Raw genomic sequence first — 20,041 nt, forward strand, 5'->3', positions numbered from 1 at the left:
ATGCTGCAGACTTGCGGTTGTGGATGTTCTCAATCTGAATGGGATGGTGATTTTTTTTTTTCCCTCCAGCATTAACTTTTTTTTCTTCCGTGGGAGGACTCGCGGATTAATCATTATTACGCACGTATTGTGCGCGTGGGCCCCCCCAAGTTAAAAAGAAAAACGAAAGAAAGAAAATGCGTTCATTTGTTGCACGCAAGCAGATAATGTAGAGCCTCGTCTCACATGCTGCGTGTATTGTAAATAAAGCAGATACACGGCAGCATCTATGGCCGGGAGACGTGGACTCCAGATGCTGGCCACTGTGTTGGGGATGCTTTTTGCGCTTACACACCAGGGAGCAGGTGAGTAGGACATCACGTCTGCATGTTTTGTGACTTGTTCTATTTAAGATGTACTTATATTGAGCGGGTACAGTAGAAACCAGAATCGTTTGGGTTATAATCCGTCGCTTGGTTGTGCAGATGGTCCCTTGCAGCTTTCATTTAACATTTTGCTATCGTTATAGTAAACCAGGAGCAAAAATCTAACGTGCCAGCCTGAATGGTTCCCGTTAGAAGCCTTTCAGAATCTTAATGGTTGCACATGAGAAAAGAGTAGGATTTGACGTCATGTAGAGGTAACACACTGCTCTGGTGAGGTTAATATTTAATGGTCAGCAATGATGTTACCCATGATGCCAATGCAAAACTGATGAAGCCTCAAGAAACAGGTCACTCCATCCCTTTGCCCTCTGTCATTCTCCCATCACCATTTGCCTCAGCCTCCAGGTGTGCAGAGAGTGCCTGCAGTCCGCCCGTAGGAAACCTGGCCAGCGGCAGGACTCTCACCACTCTCACACGCTGCTGTGGAAACGGCTCCCACCACCCGAGCCCGTGCCCATCTCCACTTCCCACCGCTCACAGCCTCTGCCCCGAGGACGCTCACCCACCGGCCCACATGGCCGACGACCCTTTCTTGCATCCGCACACTTGGTGGGCGTCGGGCCACGTCAGTACCCATCACCAGAATCAGAAGGAAGAGATCCGTTTGGATCTGGAAACCCAGTTCTGCCTCTCCCACCTGGTCCTGCTCTTCCGCTCGCCGCGGCCCGCCGCGATGGCCGTGGAAAGGTCGACGGACTTCGGACACACCTGGGAAATACTCAGACTGTTTGCCCGGAACTGCAGCTTGGAGTTTGGGTTCCCAGATGATGCCAGCCAGCCAGGCTCGCCGTGCACGTCCCGTTACACCAGCGCTCTGCCCTGCAGTGGTGGGGAGGTCCGGGAAGGCATACAACATCTTTAATGCACAACCTTTAGAATATGCACCGTGTGACTCTGTATTGATGTCAGCTGTTTTTCAATCCAGGTGATTTTACGGACCTTGTGGCCCGGCGGAATTAAGATAATGGACCCGTACAGCCCAGAGACGCTCGCCAGAATGACCCTCACCAACCTCCGCATCCGACTCCTTGAGGCTCAGTCCTGCCCGGCGCCTTCCCACTCTCCTGTGGAAGGGACAGGGACAACACCTGCACCCACAGGAAGCTCGGGTTCAGCCTCTTACGCCATTTACAGTTTGCTTGCCAGAGGGACGTGTCTGTGCCATGGACATGCGGAACACTGCGTGCCGTACAATGATGGCCAGCGGCAACAGGACAGCAATGTGGTGAGAAGCTCGTCCTTCCTGTGTCTGCAGATATCACAGAAAAATAGATGATTGAATGATGGGGAAGCGATAACAAAGGCCAACGTTCAGCCGCAGGTGTCCGATGTTGGATACGGATGTGAAATGTATTGGTGATGTGTTTTTATAGCCTCTGCCTGGCTTTTGTGTTGTGCAGGTGTCTGGTAAGTGTGTGTGTATCCACCACACGGCAGGGGACCACTGTGAACGGTGTGCCCCACTCTACAACGCCCGTCCCTGGAGGCCTGCCAACGGCAGCAGCGGGGAGCCGAACCCGTGCCAGAGTGAGTGGCCTCCTGCTAAAACGAGACCGGAAACTGTTGGATCAGTGATTCACAACCATGGCGAATGAATACAGCCAGTTAAGAGGGCTAATTGCTGATAGATCCAGACCAACAGGGGAGCGGAGAATAATACACACTGAGCCTGTTCAAGGGCCGCAGGGGAGCGAGTGTCTTCAATTATTTCGTACTGTGTGGTTTCACTGCAAATTGAATGCAGTGCCTTGGAAAAGCATTCAGCGCTCCCTATCCATTGCTTCACATCAATGATCGTCACAACTTGTGACAAAAAGAGATCACTTTTTATCTCCCTTGTTTAGTACTTGGTTGAACCATCTCTTGCAGCTTACAGCCAATAGTCTTTTTGGAAGTCTGTTAATTCTGATGAAAGACAAACTTCCTCCTCGGTTATAGCTTCCTGGCAGGTTTTTATACATCTTCTCATCGACCCTGACCTCCAATACTTCCCAGTGGGGATGGTGTTACCTGGCTGATGTGCAGCATTAGCACTTACGCCTCACATTCCGCTTAGTGTCTAAGCCGAAATGTAGCGAAACACCACAGCATAGATTCCTGTTGTTTGGTTTCTTGATAGATATTGACAACTCCATTGGGATTTTGACATTTCTGACTTCTTCCCATGTGTGATGACCTCAGAGTGTCAGTGTCACGGCCACGCAGACAGTTGTCACTTCTCCCAGCGGGCCTGGCTGTCCTCCGGTGGCCTCAGTGGGGGGGTGTGTAACGACTGCCGCCACAACACAGCGGGACGCCGGTGCCAACGCTGTCGCCACGGCTACCACCGACACTCATCCCTGCCGCTGAACTCCCAGCACGCCTGCATGCGTAAGAGACCAGAGTCAATGAAAATCATTATTGATGCATTTTCTGTTGGTTCCTGGAAAGCAGAACAAATGAAAAATGCGAAGCAGTGAAGCATTTTCGCAATCAGGCTTTGTTGACCAAGTGTGCTCACATATTGGACACAGGGAATTGTCAGTGACTATCAATTTTCATATATGGTAAATGGTAAAAATAAAAAAAAATAAAGACAAAGTACAGCAAAGTTTAATTAAAAAAGCCACACTGAGATCTTTAATATACAATATTTAGAAGCAGCATAGGCCTATCCGAAGAGGTAGAGTGCATGATCGTAATAGTGATAATACTTTTAAATAAGTATTACAATGTTAACAGGGAGTGAATTTTAACTCATATGCCTTCCAATTTATTTTCTGCATAAGTAATTGTGAGAGGGAAGGATCCTTCTACAGTAATGTGTGTTGGGACCATGGGACTGTCCAGTGTCGCGCTACATTCCGGCTGAAGCCTCCCTCTGCTGGCTGAGATGTGTAACAGCAAGTGATGACGTTGACCCAGTATGCGTCGCCCTCTTCCTCAGGGTGCTGGTGTGATCCGCAGGGCTCACTCCCGGCCCATCACGGAGAGCAGGGGGCTTGGTGCCACCCCAGGAGTGGCCAGTGCCACTGTAAACCCGGAGTGGGAGGCGTGACCTGCAGCTACTGCGTGCCGGGATACTGGGGCTTTGGAGAGGAGGGTTGCAAACCCTGTGACTGCTCCCAGACCTGTGACCCAACCAACGGACTGTGCCTGGACAAGTGAGCCGCACAAATGATCTTTGCATGTTTTGATATTAACAAGAAGAGAATGTTCATTGTTCAATGTTAAATCATCTGTACTGCCAAATGTACTTCAGCCAATGCATTACAATGCATAATATCAATATCAATTAACCTTGACTAGAGCTGTTTCATTTTTGCAGCTTTGCAAATAATCAGGTTTTTAATGTGCCCATTGGCGGAAAAATCCCTGGTTTGGAGCACATGTTCACCCCTGAAGGGGAAGCACCATGGTCAAAGGAGCTTGCAGTCTCTGCCCTGCATTACACAGGTAGGAAGCGTAAATTTGAGTGAATACGCCTTAGGGTTTGGACAACATTAAGTAACTGAGCTTCCTTTGCAATTGTTACGAAATGGTTGAAGCAATCCATATCCTGACGCTGGTTCACAGGGAGGTGCAGCTGCAAAGAGAGGAAGCTGAGAAGCACTGACCTCTGCAAGACCAAACACGACTATGGTAAGAAAGACCCTGAAAAGCCTCCTGGGTGTCCCTCTGTGGTCTCTAACTGGATAAAATCTCCCCTGGTCCCACCACTGCAGTGATAAAAGCCAGTGTGCTGTCTGCCCATGACAAGGGAAGCCACGCTGAAGTGCAGGTCAAAGTTCACAAGGTCCTGCGTTCGGGACAGATGCCTCTTACTCTGGGGACCATCAGCCTCTACCCTCTGTCCTGGACCAGCCGTGGCTGCACCTGTCCCGTCTTAAACCCTGGTAGGAACCCGACCAACGCATGAAACAGTATTCTATTGCTTGGGGAATATAAAGAGAGACCAGTGTATTGTTATGTAGTAACGTAAGTGACCCTCCTCTTCCCCAGGTATGGATTACCTGCTTGCCGGCCCGGAGGAAGCTGGCACGGGGCGCTTACTGGTTACTATGCAGAGCGTGGTGGTCCTCTGGACTCCCAGACTGGGGGCACTCATATCACAAGGCCTGAGGCACAGCTGTCCATAATCCATACCAACCCAAACCATGGTGGGCCCATACAGAAATGTATTATACCAAGGAGGGTCACACCAACTATCCTGCAAATAGAGTGATAACCAGCAGAGAACAGCACAAAACTATTCTGGTTCCCCAACTTGGATGAAACCCTGAAAAGACTGAAATAAAAGCTTAAACAGCTTTCCATCAGTACATGGTCATTTAAATATAGACGTTATAGTCTTTACACACAAAAAATGCTTGAACTGTCAGCTAAATCATTGTATTGGTATGCTGAGGGGTTGTAAGTGCTCTATAAAATGTCTTAATATCCAAATCCCAACATCTACAATCATTCCTGACTTACAGTATGACACTCCCCATCAATTTACCTCAAAAAGTTGGGTGTGTGGTGTATCATCGCTGCGATTAAATGAATGACATAGCAGAAGAAACTGGGCAGAATGGGTATAGTGTTCCAACTCTACTAACTCTCCATTTAAATCTAAATAAATGTTTGAAATTCACTTCTATAAAGCACACAGCACAAGGAAGAATGTCAGCATACACGTTGAAATGCTTTAATATGGACAGGATTAAAGGATCAATGTGTTAACCAATAAGGCTTGATTGATATCGGTTAAAAAGATTTGCGAGCGGACCCATATATATATAGAACTTTGTCGTTTGTCTCCTCATCAAAACAGTCAGGCGCACCGTGGCACCAGATCTGTGTTATTTGTGTTGACATAATTTGCACCCAATTCTGATGAAGCCACATGGTAATTTGCCTGCACAAGAAGAATTCTCTTTTCGGACAAGGGCAATGTTTTCTACAAGTTACAGAATTGAGAGAAACAAAAAGAGAACAGAAAAAAAATGCATTCTCCAGAGCCCTAAAATGTAGCATGTTTTGGTCTCTTGAGCTGGAATACACAAGAACAATATCGTGTAAAAGATTCCACTTCTGTAAGGCCGACGCGGATTCGTGACGTGCCGACGTTAAGGCCTAACACTCTAACACACTGTCTTAAACCTGAGGCAGGGCGTGGACGCCTCATCCAAACACAGAGCGAGACAAACACACAGTAACACATATTCTTAGGTCGGTCTAAATCTTCCTTTGTCAGTGAAACGTTATTGCAGGATTGGAGGTGCTCAGCAGGCTTAAGTAAAAAAAAAAAAAAAAAAAAAAAAAATTCCTTCTCTCAGGCGACACCATCCGCCTCCCTTTGGCCTTGGTGAATATTCCCTGTGAATAACAAGTGCTCGGCCGCTTTCGGGACTGGAACTCTTTGTTTTCTTTTCTCTCCCATTCTGTGAAACAGAAGACACGTCTGGTTCGACCAGAGCACCCTCAGCTGAACTCCTTCTTGAGAGTGTTCTACGCTGGGCAGTGACTGTACACAGAGTGACCCGGTGACCGTGGATGGAGGGGTGTCTGTTCTTAACTGCCGTCCCGTCTGTCCGAAGTAGAGTCGCTATCGGAGGAAGGGGTGGATTGGGATGTTGAGGGCCCCGGGTTAGGATTAGGGTCAGTGTCGGGGGGCGGGGTAGAACCATCTACGGGGGGTGGGGAATCGCTACTTTCGTTGTCTTCCTCCTGGGGGTAAAGCTCGGGATACTTCTGCATGCACTCCTGCATGCTGCGGAAGTTGTCGATGCACTCGGAGCCCTTCACCTCTTCCTTACTGTAGTGGAAACAGGAGAACGCTTCTTTGAACTGAGCCCCGCATGGTCCGCTGGCCATGCCGCCTAGGCAGGGGCAGTTCCAGTTGATGTCTCCATTTGGCAGGATCAGGCCTAGGGTTGAGAAACAAGCCGGAAAATAACGGTTTCAGATCTACGGGATGTTTGCAATGGAAACCCGAGACAATGGTTTCGGATGTTTAGAACAAACCTAACCGCTGACCTTGATCGTCATAAGGATCATTGGGGTCATCTGCAATCAACTCAGCGTTGCTGGGTTTGTCATGGTCCTCCTTGGTGACAAAGATGATTTGGTCTTTACCTGAGGTGGGGGAGCAGGGTTCGTGAAGTGTTTCGAGCATTTTTGCACATGGATAATGATGAGGGGAAAAATAATTATATATACATACACACACAATTAAAAAATAAATTGACACGGTGAAGGAAGTTAATCATGAATATGACTATATAATGAACTACATGAATTTCCTTTAAGTGATCACTGAAACCACTGTGCTAAACTGGAGCTTCCTACTCAATATGAAATCACTTGACCTGCTTTTCAATTTGGCCACACTCCCAAGAGTGACACTGAAATACCCTGGGATCCCATTTCTAATTAACGGATAACACAGCAAGTTACGAGGGGGGGGGGTGATACTTGGTAGCTTATGGACTACTGCGGCGGTGAACACATCTAATACCCGACAGAGAAATGAATGAAGACAAGTGGAAGCGTTGACTCCCAGCTAGCCAGTTAGCCACAGGTGCTGCTAGCATGCCGCCTGCCTCAATGACATTCAGCATGGAGGGAAACGAACGGAAGCGCCGCACCTTCCTGCCTGCAGTAGGACATGCCTGTCGACTGCCGTGTCGTCCGTCGCTCCGCGGGAAAGGCTGGGTGTTGCTTTCGACGATTGACGCGGCCGATAGGACGGTTTACATTTGTTACTCAGGCGGTTCGGGGCCACTCGTAATACCCTTCCGCAGAGGCGAGTCGAGCCGTCACACGGTGATGACGTCACCGGGGTTGCGAAGACTACAGCCAATGAAATGGGACCATGCCACTCTGGGCGTGTCAATCGCATAACAACGTTCACGCGATTTAATTGCGTTTGTTTTTTTTTATTCTGGTTTCTCAGATGAAAGTCTTCTCATTCAAGTGAGAAGTAAAAGCACGTCACTTGTAGAATGTTGTATAACTCCAACCTGAACATGTGGCTTAATGTAAGATTTTATTAGTCAAGAATATACTTTACGCGGCTATTTTCCATTCCTTTATTTCTGATGCTGTATCTCTTAAGACGACCAATAAAAAAGGGGTGACAGGTCTGACATGTTCAGCTATGTTATCATTTCAAAACTGACTTACGAGTTAGTATCTGGAACAAAAGTAGAGACACATATTGGATAAATAAATTCCAGTCATATCCAAAGATCCTAACCCATACAAGGTCGAACACCACTGCATGAATAAAGACACAATGAATAACGACACAATGTCCAAATGTGTTGAAAAAAAACCTTTTTTTTTTTTATAACACAATTAAGTCTGGTACAGAAAGTAAAAACAAACAAAAAAAAATTTTTCAACCCATTTTCATCCCTACCAACCCCCCCCCCCCCCCCTCTCAGCTAACCACGTCCGGGCAGTAATGTGCTGCCACTCGGTCAGGATATAAGAGTATGATGACAAAGACAAACATCCTTTTAAGACCCAGAGACAGCTTAAAAGCATTGTGCCCCTGTTAAGACCAGCGTGAATATAAACATAGTCCATTTTAAAACATAGAAAGATGAGGGTAAAATAAAATGACGAGCATGTGTGGAGATTTGCTGGAGCCATATCATACATGCTAAATGAGTAAATTTGAACTCTACTCGGCACACCTTGCATATGGCCCATAAAAACCTCGAGCATGGCCTTCTGGTGACATGGCTTTCTTTTGACTCTTCCAAGTGTCCAACGTCAGTGCTTTTGTGTTGTGAACAAGCCTCCTCGGTTCACACGTCATCGTAGTCTGAGTGTTTTGTTTGAAAAACTGCAGTGAACAACGCCCGGCGACAGACACGGACAGAACCTCACACGTATGTGCTTTTAGGCATTCTTCAGCAGGGATGACCAGAGGGAAGGTGTGTGGCCTTAGGAAGAGACGGTTTACTACTTCTGAAAATGGGACAGAGAAAACGCAATACGAATGCTGAATCTTGGGACAAAACGCCAATCCAAACTCTCCGGGGAATAGGGAAAAAATCCCTGTTGCAAAATGTTTTGATTGTGCGCATTTGGTAAAATGCAAAATAAAACAAAACTAATGGGGAGAAAATGTAGAAAGAGATGCTGTGTCTGGATGTGTGTTTGGGAAGCTGGAAACTTTCTAGAACAGCAGCGCTCCCATGCTTCCCACTTCGCTCTGCTCTTTGACAAAGATCTCAAAGTACTGGTAGATGATGGTCACAGCCAAGAGGATTCCAGTGCCAGACCCAATGGCACCGAGGAAGTCTGCCATGACGGACAGCCCACCTATGCACAGGCCGCCGAAGGCAGCTGCTGTGGGGATGTACCTGCAGCAGGAGAACAGAAAGAACAGTCAACAAACAACAACCTAAAGAGATTCGGTATTAACGTGTCAAGTGGCCTTCTCACCTGTTCAGCTCGTGCACCATGGAGGTCTCTCTGTGGCCCCTCATAACCATCTGCTGCTCCTTTAGCTGCTTAGCCACCTGGGATGCACACATTTTAAGTATTACTCGGGGAGAAGGATTTAGCAGGGGCTATATCGTTATATCCATATTTGGTTCACCCAGACCCTCACTCGTCATGGTCACACCGCAAATAGTGTAAAAATTAGGAAACGGGGAAAGGCCAGACTCACGTCTTTAGCAGAGGACCCGGAGACCTCAATCCAGGTCTTTGAGAAGAAGGCGCAGGAGCCCAGCATGAAGACGATGTAGATGGCGGCATGGACCGGGTCGTCCAGGACGGAACCGAACGACTCCGGGGGGGAAAGGTAGTAACACAGGCCGCCCACTGGGTAGGCACGGGCCGGTCCGCCACTGGTGGCGTCCTGGACACACAGTCGCTTTTGTTAGGCTCAAATTGAGGTGCGCGCACACTGCGGCTAAATAGCGCATGGTTCAGAGAGATGTATTTGACAATTTCCATTTTAAATTGTCTGACACACACGCACACACACACACACACACACACGCACGCACCCACGCACCCACGCGCACACACACGTCGGGTGGAAAAAAAAACCCCCAGACTACTTATGCTTCTTTTTGTGTTAGTTTGCCAATAAACAGAACTAGGCTGCATAATTATAAGCACAATAATTTTAACACAGTACTCTGGTAAAAGTCCCAATTCAACATTCTACTCAATTAGTGAAGTATTTCATTACTCATAATAGTAATTAATAACAAATTGTAGACCTGAATTAAAAGTAAGAGTACTTTGGTTGTATGAAAACCAAAATGGTCATTTTGGCAAAAATTAACAACATTTTATGAGATTAAAAAGACTGCTCAGATTAAAACACAAAGTAATCATAAATGGAATGACTCCGACACAAATACCTCAGAAGCTGTACTCGAGCACTGCACTTGAGTAGAAGCACTTGAGTGCTGTGTTAGGCTGTATTAGTGACTTTGGTGCTGGATGTGTCGAAGGCATACTTACAGACCAGGTTCCCAGCAGGTTGACCAGGAAGTTGCCACTGAAGCGCGTGGAGAGCATCTGGGAGATGACGTAGAGGTTGGAGACCAGGGCGGACTGCAGGATGATGGGGATATTGGAGGTGTAGAACAGCTTGATGGGGTAGGTGTTGTACTGGCCACGGTAGCGGGCAGACTTGATGGGCAGGTCCACCCTGAAGCCCTGGAGAGCGAACCGACCAAGCAGACTGTTGGTTTTTCTGATCAACACAACACCTTCCATATCAATTCTTCTGATAATTGGCCTAGTATGTCTAAAAGTAGTGCACTCCCCCCCCAAAAATCTACCATGTCATAAATTTTCACCCGTTCATTTGTTAGTTTTTAAAAGAAGTCCAATACTTCAAGAAACCTGCAAAGCTAGTACCCTGCTCGAGTACCAGTATGCAAAAAGCTTCGTCGTTAATAATTGCTCCACAGTTTCATACTGACGATTGCTCTAAAAGTGATCGGCAGTTACAATCATGAAATTTTAGTTGACAATTAATTGTCATACAAATAACATTTATTTTAAATAATTGGTTCAAAATAACCCTTAAAAATGCACAGAAACATGATTGTGGATTCTAACGATTTCAGAAAAAGAATAATAAAATAATTGCGGTCAGACAATTATGTCGTGGTTGTGAAAGCTCCAGTAAATTCTACCAAGTGAGAACATTTCAGGTTGAAGTAAAATAATGTTGCTCTGGCCTTACCAAATATATACAGAATGCTGGAACCATTGATGTGAAATAAATCCAGATGTTGGTGTCCACTAACCTGGAAGTATATGACCACAGCGAAGACGAAGACGGTGGCGATAAGGTTCATGAGGTTGGGCAGGTTCTGTCGGTAGAAGGCCTCTCTCAAGGCGCGCACCTTGTCCGTGCGGGTGGCGAGTAAGTGGAACAGAGCGATGATGGCTCCCTCAAACTCCGTGCCTAAAATGCACAAAGCAAAACGCCCGGAATTAAATACAGGCTTTCCTGGTGCGATGAGAGTGGCCGCTCCCCTTCCTCCATCTGCGGTCCGCTGCTCGCACCTCTTCCGGTGTTGACGGTGGTCGGGCTGAAGGCCTTCCACACGATGGTCTCGCAGATGTTCGTGGCGATGAAGAGGGAGATCCCGGAGCCCAGACCGTAGCCCTTCTGGAGCAGCTCGTCAAGCAGCAGCACGATCAGACCCGCCACGAAGAGCTGCAGAGGGAGGCGGGAAGCCCGGCATCGAGACCCGTTTAATACGCTTTCCTCTTCAGGCACGCTGAACAGCTTTAAACTGCATCGGAAGACGGCGGCGGAGGAGGAGTTGATTTACCTGGATGATGATGAGCAAGCAAATCCCGGCCCCCATCTCTGAAGGGTCTCCATACATGCCAGTCATTACGTAGACAATGGCCTGTCCGATGGTGATGATCATTCCAAACACTATGAAAAGTGGAAAGAAATATTAAATCGTGCATCGTAAGAGAGGGGGCTTTGAAGGGTTTTTGGACTGTGGCAGGGTAGGTGACCTACACTTCTGTGCTCCGTTGAAGAGGGCTCTGTCCTTCGGGGTGTCCCCCACCTCGATGATCTTAGCTCCAGCCAGCAGTTGCATGATGAGGCCCGAGGTGACGATTGGCGAGATACCCAGCTCCATCAAAGTACCTTAAAAAAACAAAACAAGAAATGGCGTCACTATCTGGAAAACGGGAATACATCGCCACCGAAACAATTAATCTCGACCTGGCACCATTAGCACTTTTGATAAGGGATCACATGGGAGCGCTGTTTGCGTACCCATTTCAAGAGAAACTGTCTTAACCTACAATTATTTTTTTTTATAAGAGAACAAAGAAAGGGTTCAGTGCGGAAAAAGGAGAAGCACTCTTCTAGGGAGTGGCTATCCACAGGTAACCAATCACATCACTGTAATCAGAGTAATGCTCAAAGACAAATAGAATACGGCGCTCAAGAAATACACATGATAGACAAACTGAGATCCATGATGAAAAAAAACAAAAACATATTTCCTATTCAGCTACAAGAGGATCCAAGGAGACAGTATTTCAACTTCTCTCAGTAAATCACCTCTGTTGGAAGCCAGGATGACTCTCATCCAGTAGAAGGGATCTGCTGAATCTGATGACATGATTCCAAAAAGTGGAATCTGCGTGACAGAAAACAAGACAATACGTAAAATAACAAGCACCCCTTGCATTTCGTTATTTTTGGCTGTATTTGAGGGAACAACATTAAGCAACATTGCTAATTGAGCCTTGATGTTTTTAAGATACTAACCTGACAGCAGACAAGAAAAATGAAGAGCGTGATGGCGGTCCATAGTACTTTTTCTCTGAACTGAATCTTTAAGGACACAAAAGGAGGAAAAGATAAGAGTCACATTTTCAATTCGGATTTCTATGAGACTGAGATTTAGATAACCTTCAAATCACCCGGTCCAACCTACCTTTCTCTCAGGTTTCTGGATCTCAGGCAGGACCGCACAGAACGGCTTGATGACTTCCAAAAATTTGACTACAGAGAGAAGTTCACACGTTCAGATCGACCCAAACATTGTTGCGCGCAGAAATAGAAACGTAAAAATAGACACGGACGGCATGCCCCTTGTGACGGTCAAACGGTGGCGTCTGGAGTCTACGTCATCACATACAGTACTACTCAACCAAACATCTGGCAGAGAAGCTGCAGGCAGGCTGGAACAGGACGATGATGGGCCAGAACACTGCACATGTATCCACCTGAACCGTTTAGAAGCTCGACGAACATCGCCGACAATCACCCAAACATCCCCCACGTGATATAACTGACTCTCGGTAGCGCAATCAATCACGGAAATTGACTTCGACAGTGAGGGATTGGATGAATGCGTTTAAGGGGTTTTTTGCAAATTTTAGTCTGGCGATTGTACAACGAGATCCAGTGATCGATAATCGCGACCAATCGCTCCGTAATCGCCGTGGCAGCTCTAGTTTAAAGGGGAATAAAACGTGGATTTTAAAAAGGTAGCACAGTTGACGTTAGCTTGTGTCGCTAACTGGAGGCAATGGGCTAGCTGCTGCGCAAACAGGTCGGCAGCCAGCAGGTATTAGTCTATTTAAGTTAACTGGAAAGTACATCAAATGATAACAACTTACTGCTTTACTTAACTTGTTAGGCAAACCTTGGTAGATAACGCTGGAGAAAACTTAGCAATAGCTAAAGCGAGTGGCTAACGCTAGTGGCTACCTACAACTAGCTGAAGTGGGGCAGGATGCAAACGGGGGATAAATGCGGCTTTTGCCCAATATGAGATACGATTCCATCAAATAGCTCCCAGTGGCCGTGTACAAGTTTAAGGCAGTCACTCACTCCCCATGGTGTCCTTTGGCCGTTTCCCGGTGTCTCAGCACGGTCCGTGTGGCAGCTTCCAGCCGCTCCGCAGGGAAAGAGAGAGACACGTCACCAGTGGAGCCGCTACTACACGTCAGGGCTCCGGGCTGCAGTGCGCGCCACCGCCGACAGGGAGCGCTGCGTGGGCGCAGTTGCCGTGTTTTCCCTGGCCCTATGCGGCGTCCACGTAATACTCGGAATATCGGAAAAACCCGCGTTGTCCAGGCAAAATGTGTTTTATGGCGTCCGTACGCTCCGCAGCACACCCGTGTTTGTGTGGCAAACTCGCGAACTCTATAATCGTCCGCTTCTGCACGGGAGTTGAACGTACTGAGCGATAACGACTCTTCGACTTGCAACGGACATTCCCTCATACTTTTCCCCCCAAGTATGTGGGAGGGTATTTCTGAGTTTCGCGGAACGCAGCACGGTCCTGCGTGTTGTTTTGTGGAAACACACAAAGCCGTTGAATGTCATGTTGAATATCATGTTGAATATCATGTTGAATATCATGTTGAATATCATGTTGAATATCATGTTGAATATCATGTTGAATATCATGTTGAATATCATGTTGATTTTCATGTTGATTGTCATTTAGATTTTCTTTCAATCTGTCTATCCGCCTCGTCATCAGTGTGCGTAGAGTACGTTCGGGATGTCGCTTCAGAGAATACTCAAGCGTTAAATTGTCATATTGCAGAAAAGGCGGCGCAGCAGTTTAAAATAGGGACCGAGCTGCAGACGGTGCGGTTATTCAAACGATGTAAGAACCTGCTCAGTTGAACTCCTTTCCATTCTATTCGTTTTCATAGCATGCGGCGCTTTCAATGAACACTTGAAATCCATCAAAACACTTTTCCCCAAACCGTGACATTTTGACGCCATGTCTCCTTTTTGTCTCGTGTAGGGTTCACTCTCTGCCACCAGGGGTCAGTGTGGCGCAGTCGCAGCCAGTGCGTGGAGGCGCTGCTTTTTGCGTGCCACGCTCCAGTAAAACAATTATGTGGTGAGAATATTTCAACATCAACATCAACAATTATGTACGTTCTGTATATATTTTATATATAGACTATTCTTGTTTAGCCTTTTTTTTTCAGCTATTCGTGTATATTTGGCAAATTTCTATTTGATTTATTTATTACTTTTTTTTTAATGTACTTCTGATCCTATTTTATCTTATTACTATTTTTCTCAGACTGTCGAGCTTTTTCTATGTCTAGTCGACTGTAGACACGCAGCAACATTCACCACGACAAGTGCAGCCGGCTAAAGTCATCCTGATTCTGATTCTGATTCACACACACACACACACACACACACACACACACACACACACACACACACACACACACAAACAATCAGATGTTTAAGAACAGAAGTGGACAGCTGAGAACCAACCCATCTCCCTGTGGATAAAGAGATATTTGTCGTCCGCTTGGTTGCATAATAACCGATGAATCGTGAGCTGACGCCATTCGAAGAAGAAACTGCAAACATCAGACAGCTTCTCCTTCTCACAGCTCCACGAGTGTCCTGCCTCGAATCTCTTAAGCCTCGTGTTGACTGTGGCATATCAGTCATTTCCAATGTGCAGATTTATTTTTTTATTCACTATTATTGTGATTTTAACAGCTGTGGGGAGAAAAAACCCAAAACATTCTGCATTTGATAGATACTGTATGTTTGCGGCATATGGTCTTTTAATATGCCAAAATCAAAGTTAAATGTCACGATGCTCATTAATTTTTCGTATCGTGGTCATGCTTCCTCTCCCTCAAGCCTGTACCCGTGCATGACTTTATTGGAGAGTTCATGAGGGAGAAGAGCACCCCAACCTTCCATTATGTAAACATTGTCATGCAAACTCCACACAGAGAGGACCCTAATCGGGAGATAACCCCGGGTGGCAATTAAACCCAGGACCTTCCTGCTGCGAGGGGGCCGTGGTGAATCATGAGTGTGGTGTTCAGGTGTCCTTAGACTTTTGGCCATGTAGTGTATCAGGCTGCGACAACAACAACAACAAGCTGCGTCCAACGGCAGACTGACCCCTATATGACCCTGGACCGCCCACTGTCGGGGACCAGAAAGACGGAGCCGCAGATCGGTTGCACTGTTCGAAGCGTCTGTTTGTCGCCTCAAATCCTCAGCGTTCGGTCCCCTGCTGGCTCAAGCTGAACAGACACCAAAAACGGCACGACACCAGCACCACACAGAATTTATATTATGAGTATTTTCAACGATCTTTAGATTCAGTTACATCATTTCATAATATGTTGAGTATGAGTTTTATTTCTAGAATGAAAAAAAAACAAATAAAAGATCAATAAAATAAAATATCTAAAAATCGAATTATTTTGAATTTACAAAGATTAATAAAATATACATGTGGTGTGGGGGTGGTGTGGATTGAGCAGTCACACCTGTCATTGCTCTGGATAATTGGGCCCAGGACCAGAGTGGCTGTACACCTGTTGCTCATTAGACCAATCCACGAGCAACAGGTAAAACCCCCACCCCCACACACACGGGAGGAACCCTCTACATGACATGTTTTCCATCTGCTCCGGGCTTGTTCCACCTTGCCCCTACAATCAACTGATACCATTCAACCCAATTGCCGGTGTCTCTGTGTTGGAGGGCCCTGAAAATGCCACTCGGGTTGCGTGTGGCAAGCAACCGCCACAATACAATTATCAGTCAAATTTAAGAGACAGGTACTCCTCACTTAACAACCTGTTAAACGACCGTTCCAACTTACGACCAGCTCTCTGACCAGTGTGTATTGTACGCTGCGTACAATACCGCTGCGTGTGCGCTGGGTGCGGGGCGTCCCAGCGTTAAGCACCTCATCAAGCATCACCCCTATACACTATATACACTATATACACTATATATACTATATGCACTATATAGACTATATACACTATATATACTTTATATACTATATACACTATATACATCTCGTTTCATCACCGTTCTCAGTCTCAGTCTCTTTCCGCGTTGTCAGTATTAACTACATTAGCGTTCGCAATGGCCACGCCCCCTTACCGTGAAATAACACGGGTCCTCGCTTATCATCCATTCGTGCTCCAAAAGTGACGTCTTCTTTCAGAGCAGAGTTGCAGCTCCCACTGCTCTCTGTGTCGGGATTATTCTGGAATTGGGAAACGTGAACCTGAGAGTGAGCTCATATGAAACCTGTATCAAAGCGGTACATGTCTTATTTTGAATAATTACAATGCATCGTGATTTTATTACTTATAACGTCACTTAAAATAGATTTAAAAATGTCCCTGTTAGAGTGTGCATAGTAGCAAATTCATAGTGTATGAATATATGTAAATATATGTAAATGTACTTGGCGGAATAAGCTGATTGGGGGGGCGGGGATTGGGGGGTTAAGAGAGTGACTGAGAAAGTCTCCGTTACGCACAGGGCTTTTGTGTTTGATTCAATGGAGAAGTGAAGGAAAATACATAGTGCACATCTACAATTAAAACAGTTTTTATTTGCTTTGTTTGTAGTGACAGGGAGGCGCTGAGACATTTGATTGGGTGGCGCAAGACACACGTTTGGGTGGGCTGAGCCTGCCCCTGCCCAGCGCCGCCGCTGGCCGTGGGTGTCATTCAAGTCCATTTTGGAGTCTGTTTTGTTTTCAGGCTTTAGGTCGTCAAACTGCCCAAATCTGCCACGTTGCCACTACTATGGTTCAAATAATAACTCGTAACTCGTCATTGCTTATCTTTCATTTACCTCTTCTCAGTGAGGTAAAACACTGTTACTGTGATGAACGAGGCGGGCAGCACCCAGACGCAGCACACACCCCGGGGGAAATACGGAAGGTTTTTGACGTGGGAATGGAATAAAGGGCAGGCGGGTCGTTGGGGGCGCCAGGCGGGCAGGCTGAAGGCGCGGGGGTCGCAGTGTGGGCAGGCAGGCAAGTGGCGATGAGTGTGATGAGGAGCAGCTGTGCCAGCCAGGCCTGGAGCCAGGAGCCACGCCCGCACCCCACCGGCAGTGAGAGACATGGACATACTAAATACAAGAGGGAAAGGGAGGAGAGACATGAGGAGACCAGGGGACAGAAAGGCACGGCTGGGGCTGGGACAGTTACAAAACATTAGGAGGACCAGCAGGGGTTTTTGTTTTTTTTGCATGTGGCATGTTGTTCACGGCGCCCAATCACTTTGGCTCGATGCCAAAACCTTTGACACGACATAACCTCAAATCTCTCTGACCTCGCTGACCGAGAAAAAACCCCCCCAAAAAAACCCAAACCTAATGATTCCCACAGAATCGCACCCATAGCAATGTGCACGGCTTTGCCGACCGCCCGAGTTGTGGGAATGCGATACGTGGACAAGTAGACGCACGGCCACGGCGGTGCACTTCTAATTTGCGTCCCTTCTCCTTGAGTCAGAACATCTTTTCTTATTTTGTAGTCAGTCTAAATATACGCCAAGCCGCTCCCAGTGCCGTCCAGGCGTCGTGTGCGTGTGACTATGAGTCAGTCAATGGGCCCTTCTGCCACTAGCGCACAGATGGTTTTGAAGAGCGAGCCGGGGGCATCGACTGTGAGCTTGGCAACAACAATAACTACGAGACATATTCAGTTCAGCCCAGACGAGTCATTCCGTGAGATGGGTGCCATTTGGCCTTTCTATTTTCAGAATTTTTAATAACAAAGAATCCATTTTTTCCTAGTTTAATAAACATGTTCAACTTCCCAAAAAACGTTGTTTTTTTTTCCCACCACAGGCACAAAAGAATCCTATGTTTTCATAATAATATACTCTTTCATAAAAATATACTCAGGGCTAAATTCGTGAGGTAATAATTAACAGTAAATAACAGTCAATCGCACATTTTTTTCAGAAATATCACAAAGAATTTATATGAAAACTTTTTCTCTGTCTATTTTCAGCGACGGGGTGGAAAGATTATGCTTGTTTTATGGACTTCATCAAATGTTGTGGACACAAATGGCACTCCTTCCATGGAATGACTCACATATACAGCTCACAGCTCTCCGGGCGGAGAAGTTTGGAAGGTGGGAGTGGTGACGCACAGGGGGTGCATGTTGGATGTGCACAACGACACGGTATGGAACGCACACATTTTGATCCCCGACCGCGGCGGCGCGACCGCTTTTTTTTCCTCAGCGCCGTCTTCTCGACAACAACGGAGCTGCTACACCGTCCTTGTGCTTTCCTGAACCCACGCCAGTCTGCGGGCTAAAGGTCCACTTCTGCCAACGGAGTCGCCTACGTCCATTGTTTATTTCGTTGGTTGTTTTTCAAACCTAACGCGCGGCAATCCCCAAGTAATCCAATCTAGGCGCGGTGATGTGTAATAAAGAACCGTCGGGCAGGAGCCACGGCCATGCCCATGGACTACAAGGCCCTCAACCATGACCTTTCGGCGAGAAGTTGAATTGAAAAGCCGGTCTAACGTTGGCCTGCGTGCCTCTGGTTGTTCACTATGGTAATGAGGAGCTCAGTTCGACAGCCTGCCCCCGCTCCGGACTGGCGAACACCTCGGGCCGTTTGGAGGGTCCATGTCTGACATTCATTTGACTCTTTTATTCCCCCTTTTGCTCAATATATATCTCTTCCTCGAACTGAAATATGAAATCTGATCCTTCTTGTGTGCTGCGCTGTCCTTTACTGCACAATGTGTTATGTTGTCTTTCTGGTTTGCCAAGTTGAGTGTTAGGTTACATCTTATTGAATATTTTGCAATTTTTTCATATATTGCTTTTTCTTTTATATATTTTTATTTTTATTGTGAATGCTTTATTATTATTTTGTCTACTGTTTTGATGTGAGCTGCTGAGACAAATACAATTTCCTTTTGTGGATAATCTATCTATCTATCTATCTATCTATCTATCTATCTATCGATCTGTCTGTCTATCTGTCTATCTGTCTGTCTATCTGGAAAAATGTAAGGCAAATTAAACGGAATACTGGACTATTATGAATATATATTATGGATGAAATAGTAATGGAATACTGTCATACTTTTTAAATTTGCAGACTAAGTAAACAAACACACATATATACACACAAACAGTAGCGGCAGGCAGAAGATAAAAGCCCTAATGACAGAGCAGCATCAATCGGATGCTGGGAAGGAGACGTACTTATCTACTGCAGAGCCCACTGACAGCTTATCATCCCTCTTCCATCCATCCCCTCATCCCATCGATCTATCTATCCTGCGCTCATTCCCCAGGAAAACATCTTCTGCTTTGTCGACTCCACAGCCGCTCTCAGGGTCGACAAACCTGGCGAGGTGAGGGAGGCGGAGTGGAGTGGTCTATATGGGTTAGCTGGTGAGTCACACAGCGCGTGTGATCTGCACTCCATCCAACCACCATCACCACCACTGCCAAAGCCCAGGTAATTACAGCCGTGGCTATTTTGATTGTCATTATTTAGTGACACCATTAAAAACACGGGGATGTGACCAATCACTAAATTGTTAATAAATAATTTACAATAAATAATTTGTTTATAAATAATTGTGAAAATATTTTTTTTACTCTTTATTGTTTATTGTAGGTTTTTAGGTTTATTGTATATATTGCATTTTCTTCATCATTTTATAAATTTTTCTTTTGTATTTTGCCAATTTGTTTTTTTCATTTTAATTCGAAAAAAAGGTTTCTTTTGTATATTTGCATTAATTCCTCCGAATTATATAAGTTCTCTGTATTTACCCATTATTAACAAAAGGTTATTACATTATTACCACC

At 46.1% G+C, this 20,041-nt stretch overlaps 3 protein-coding genes across 3 annotated transcripts; 1 reads left to right on the forward strand and 2 right to left on the reverse strand.

Moving 5' to 3' along the window:
• Positions 1 to 268: 268 nt before the first annotated feature.
• Positions 269 to 4,543, forward strand: LOC307230216 (netrin-4; the record flags this gene model as incomplete). The annotated part of the gene is made up of 10 exons (XM_080000451.1): positions 269 to 344; positions 764 to 1,260; positions 1,351 to 1,650; positions 1,826 to 1,952; positions 2,607 to 2,795; positions 3,352 to 3,568; positions 3,733 to 3,860; positions 3,981 to 4,046; positions 4,130 to 4,300; positions 4,407 to 4,543. The coding sequence occupies 10 exons, from the start codon at positions 269 to 271 to the stop codon at positions 4,541 to 4,543; spliced, it is 1,908 nt and encodes a 635-aa protein (XP_079856577.1).
• A 529-nt stretch (positions 4,544 to 5,072) lies between these two features.
• Positions 5,073 to 7,201, reverse strand: chchd4a (coiled-coil-helix-coiled-coil-helix domain containing 4a). Its single transcript, XM_080001282.1, has 3 exons — positions 7,037 to 7,201; positions 6,426 to 6,524; positions 5,073 to 6,316 (listed from the first exon to the last, which is right to left on the reverse strand). Exons 1-3 carry the CDS (start codon positions 7,056 to 7,058, stop codon positions 5,961 to 5,963), a joined length of 477 nt encoding a protein of 158 aa, XP_079857408.1. The 5' UTR covers positions 7,059 to 7,201; the 3' UTR covers positions 5,073 to 5,960.
• Positions 7,202 to 7,336: 135 nt separating this feature from the next.
• On the reverse strand, positions 7,337 to 13,343 carry LOC307230823 (protein transport protein Sec61 subunit alpha). The gene is made up of 12 exons (XM_080001268.1): positions 13,255 to 13,343; positions 12,353 to 12,420; positions 12,184 to 12,249; positions 11,974 to 12,052; positions 11,419 to 11,550; positions 11,219 to 11,328; positions 10,947 to 11,100; positions 10,685 to 10,845; positions 9,888 to 10,085; positions 9,079 to 9,270; positions 8,850 to 8,926; positions 7,337 to 8,767 (listed from the first exon to the last, which is right to left on the reverse strand). Exons 1-12 carry the CDS (start codon positions 13,259 to 13,261, stop codon positions 8,581 to 8,583), a joined length of 1,431 nt encoding a protein of 476 aa, XP_079857394.1. The 5' UTR covers positions 13,262 to 13,343; the 3' UTR covers positions 7,337 to 8,580.
• Positions 13,344 to 20,041: the final 6,698 nt, after the last annotated feature.

This window comes from Zeus faber (genome assembly GCF_960531495.2).
Source record: "Zeus faber genome assembly, chromosome: 5".
In the NCBI taxonomy this organism is placed as follows: domain Eukaryota; kingdom Metazoa; phylum Chordata; class Actinopteri; order Zeiformes; family Zeidae; genus Zeus; species Zeus faber.

Coding starts and splice junctions, on each gene's coding strand:
- chchd4a (XM_080001282.1), bottom strand. CDS start 7,058: ATGTCCTACTGCAGGCAGGAAG. Junction 6,525..7,036: donor GTCCTACTGCAGGCAGGAAG/GTGCGGCGCTTC, acceptor CCCCCACCTCAG/GTAAAGACCAAATCATCTTT. Junction 6,317..6,425: donor TGATCCTTATGACGATCAAG/GTCAGCGGTTAG, acceptor TCTCAACCCTAG/GCCTGATCCTGCCAAATGGA.
- LOC307230823 (XM_080001268.1), bottom strand. Junction 10,846..10,946: donor CACCGTCAACACCGGAAGAG/GTGCGAGCAGCG, acceptor TGTGCATTTTAG/GCACGGAGTTTGAGGGAGCC. Junction 8,927..9,078: donor CCGGGTCCTCTGCTAAAGAC/GTGAGTCTGGCC, acceptor TGTGCATCCCAG/GTGGCTAAGCAGCTAAAGGA.